At 50.1% G+C, this 1496-nt stretch overlaps 1 protein-coding gene across 1 annotated transcript in view; it reads right to left on the bottom strand.

Moving 5' to 3' along the window:
• The window catches only part of WNT3A (Wnt family member 3A), an 87317-nt gene extending 85827 nt beyond the window's left edge, over positions 1–1490 (bottom strand). Inside the window, exon 1 of the mRNA XM_008922402.4 lies at positions 1415–1490. Within this exon, the coding sequence (XP_008920650.1) occupies positions 1415–1485 (71 nt within the window). The 5' untranslated portion in view covers positions 1486–1490. The remainder of the gene's footprint in view (positions 1–1414) is intronic.
• Positions 1491–1496: the final 6 nt, after the last annotated feature.

The following is a 1496-nucleotide window of genomic DNA, read 5'->3' as shown; positions in this document are numbered from 1 at the left end:
TTTATGTTGGTATTGGAGGAATGCGCTTCCTTCTCCAATCAGGAATGCAACCGGAGTTTCTAATTATAAGTTAGATGGTGGCTGGGAATAAAAGATTGCTTTTTAATGACTCCCCGTCCAGGTGCTCTCTCTTGCCTGTCTTCCCAAGAACACATTTGCATTTTATTGCTTTTCTCCCATCCCAACGAATTCCCTGCTTTTTTCAGACATACCTGAAATAGTTGGAGAGGCTTGCTGCCTTCAACACCCTCAACCTCCGCACCGCCGGGCAAGGGGGGGGGAACGGCGGATCCCGCACGGATCCCGCACGGATCCCGCACGGATCCCGCACGGATCCCTCCCGAACCCCGCGACCGGCTGGGGGGCGATGGGGGGAGGGAAGGGAGGGAGGAGCAGGGAATAAACGCACTTTAAAAAAATAAAAATCAATTATTACGAGGAGGATTATTTTTTGTGGTTTGTTCGGGGGGCGCTTCCGAGCCGTTCGCCGGCGGGGCAGCCCCTCTCCCACCCGGCGGAGCCTCCCCGCGCCCGGGCTTCCCCGAGCCCAATTACCTCCGCGGGGTAATTAGAGCAGATCGTGCGCTTACATGCCTTGCCCAGCACCATTTGCTTTTTGTGGGGGAGTGAGAGAGAAAAGGCTCTTAAAGGCGTAGGGTGCAAAAGCGCGGAAAAGGCAAAAATAAAAATAGAACCCCTCGAGGAGCTGCGACCTCCCTCCTCTCCTTTCCATCCCCCCCCAAAAAAAAAGTGCGTTATCCCCGGGAAAAGGGGCGAGAGGGACCCGCCGATCCCGCGCCGGGCTCGTCTCTCCCAGCGCCGTCCCCGCTCCCTGCTCTGCCTTCCCAACACCCAGGTTGTGGAGCCTTCACCTCCTTTCTCTTTCTTCTCATTTCACCCCCCCCCCTTTTTTTTTTTTTCCCTTTTTCCCCCTAAATATTCCTTAAAGCGAAGGGGGCGAAAAAAATTCCCCAAACTTTTCATCCTTTCCCCCCCACGCACCCCTTTCCTTCCACCTGACTAGCTCGAAATCACCTTGAAATGCTCATGTCAACTTGTATCATTATCTCTTTAATTCAGGCAGCGCCTTTTGTTCTTCACAGGAGAGGATCAAAGCACTTAAAAAAAAAATAACTTTCCGATCGCTCCCTCTCGCTCTCTCTCTTTTACAGTAGGAGAAGGAGAGATCAGGTATAACCCAGTCAAAATAAACAAAGTGAATGCATAAATAAAAGAGGTGAAATGCAGGTTCTAAGAACTTGCTGGCGCTGGAACAATCCCACCTCTTTAGCTGAGTGGCAACGAAAGGAGAATTTCAAGTCATCTTAAGCGCAGGGGTTGCAGAGAAAACAGAGGAGGGGAAAAATAAATGAAAATGAGAGAAAAAAAAAAAAAGAAGAAGAATAAAACTTACCACCAGATTGGGTAACTTGACAGAGCCTGACTCAACCCACAAAGAAACAGGAAATATCCAAAAGAGGCCATTGATGAAAAGT

This window comes from Manacus vitellinus, unplaced genomic scaffold, assembly GCF_001715985.3.
Source record: "Manacus vitellinus isolate BGI_N305 unplaced genomic scaffold, ASM171598v3 scaffold_78_pilon, whole genome shotgun sequence".
NCBI lineage: Eukaryota > Metazoa > Chordata > Aves > Passeriformes > Pipridae > Manacus > Manacus vitellinus.
The sequence above is the reverse complement of the archived record's forward strand: the minus strand, read 5'-3'. Positions and strand labels throughout refer to the sequence as shown.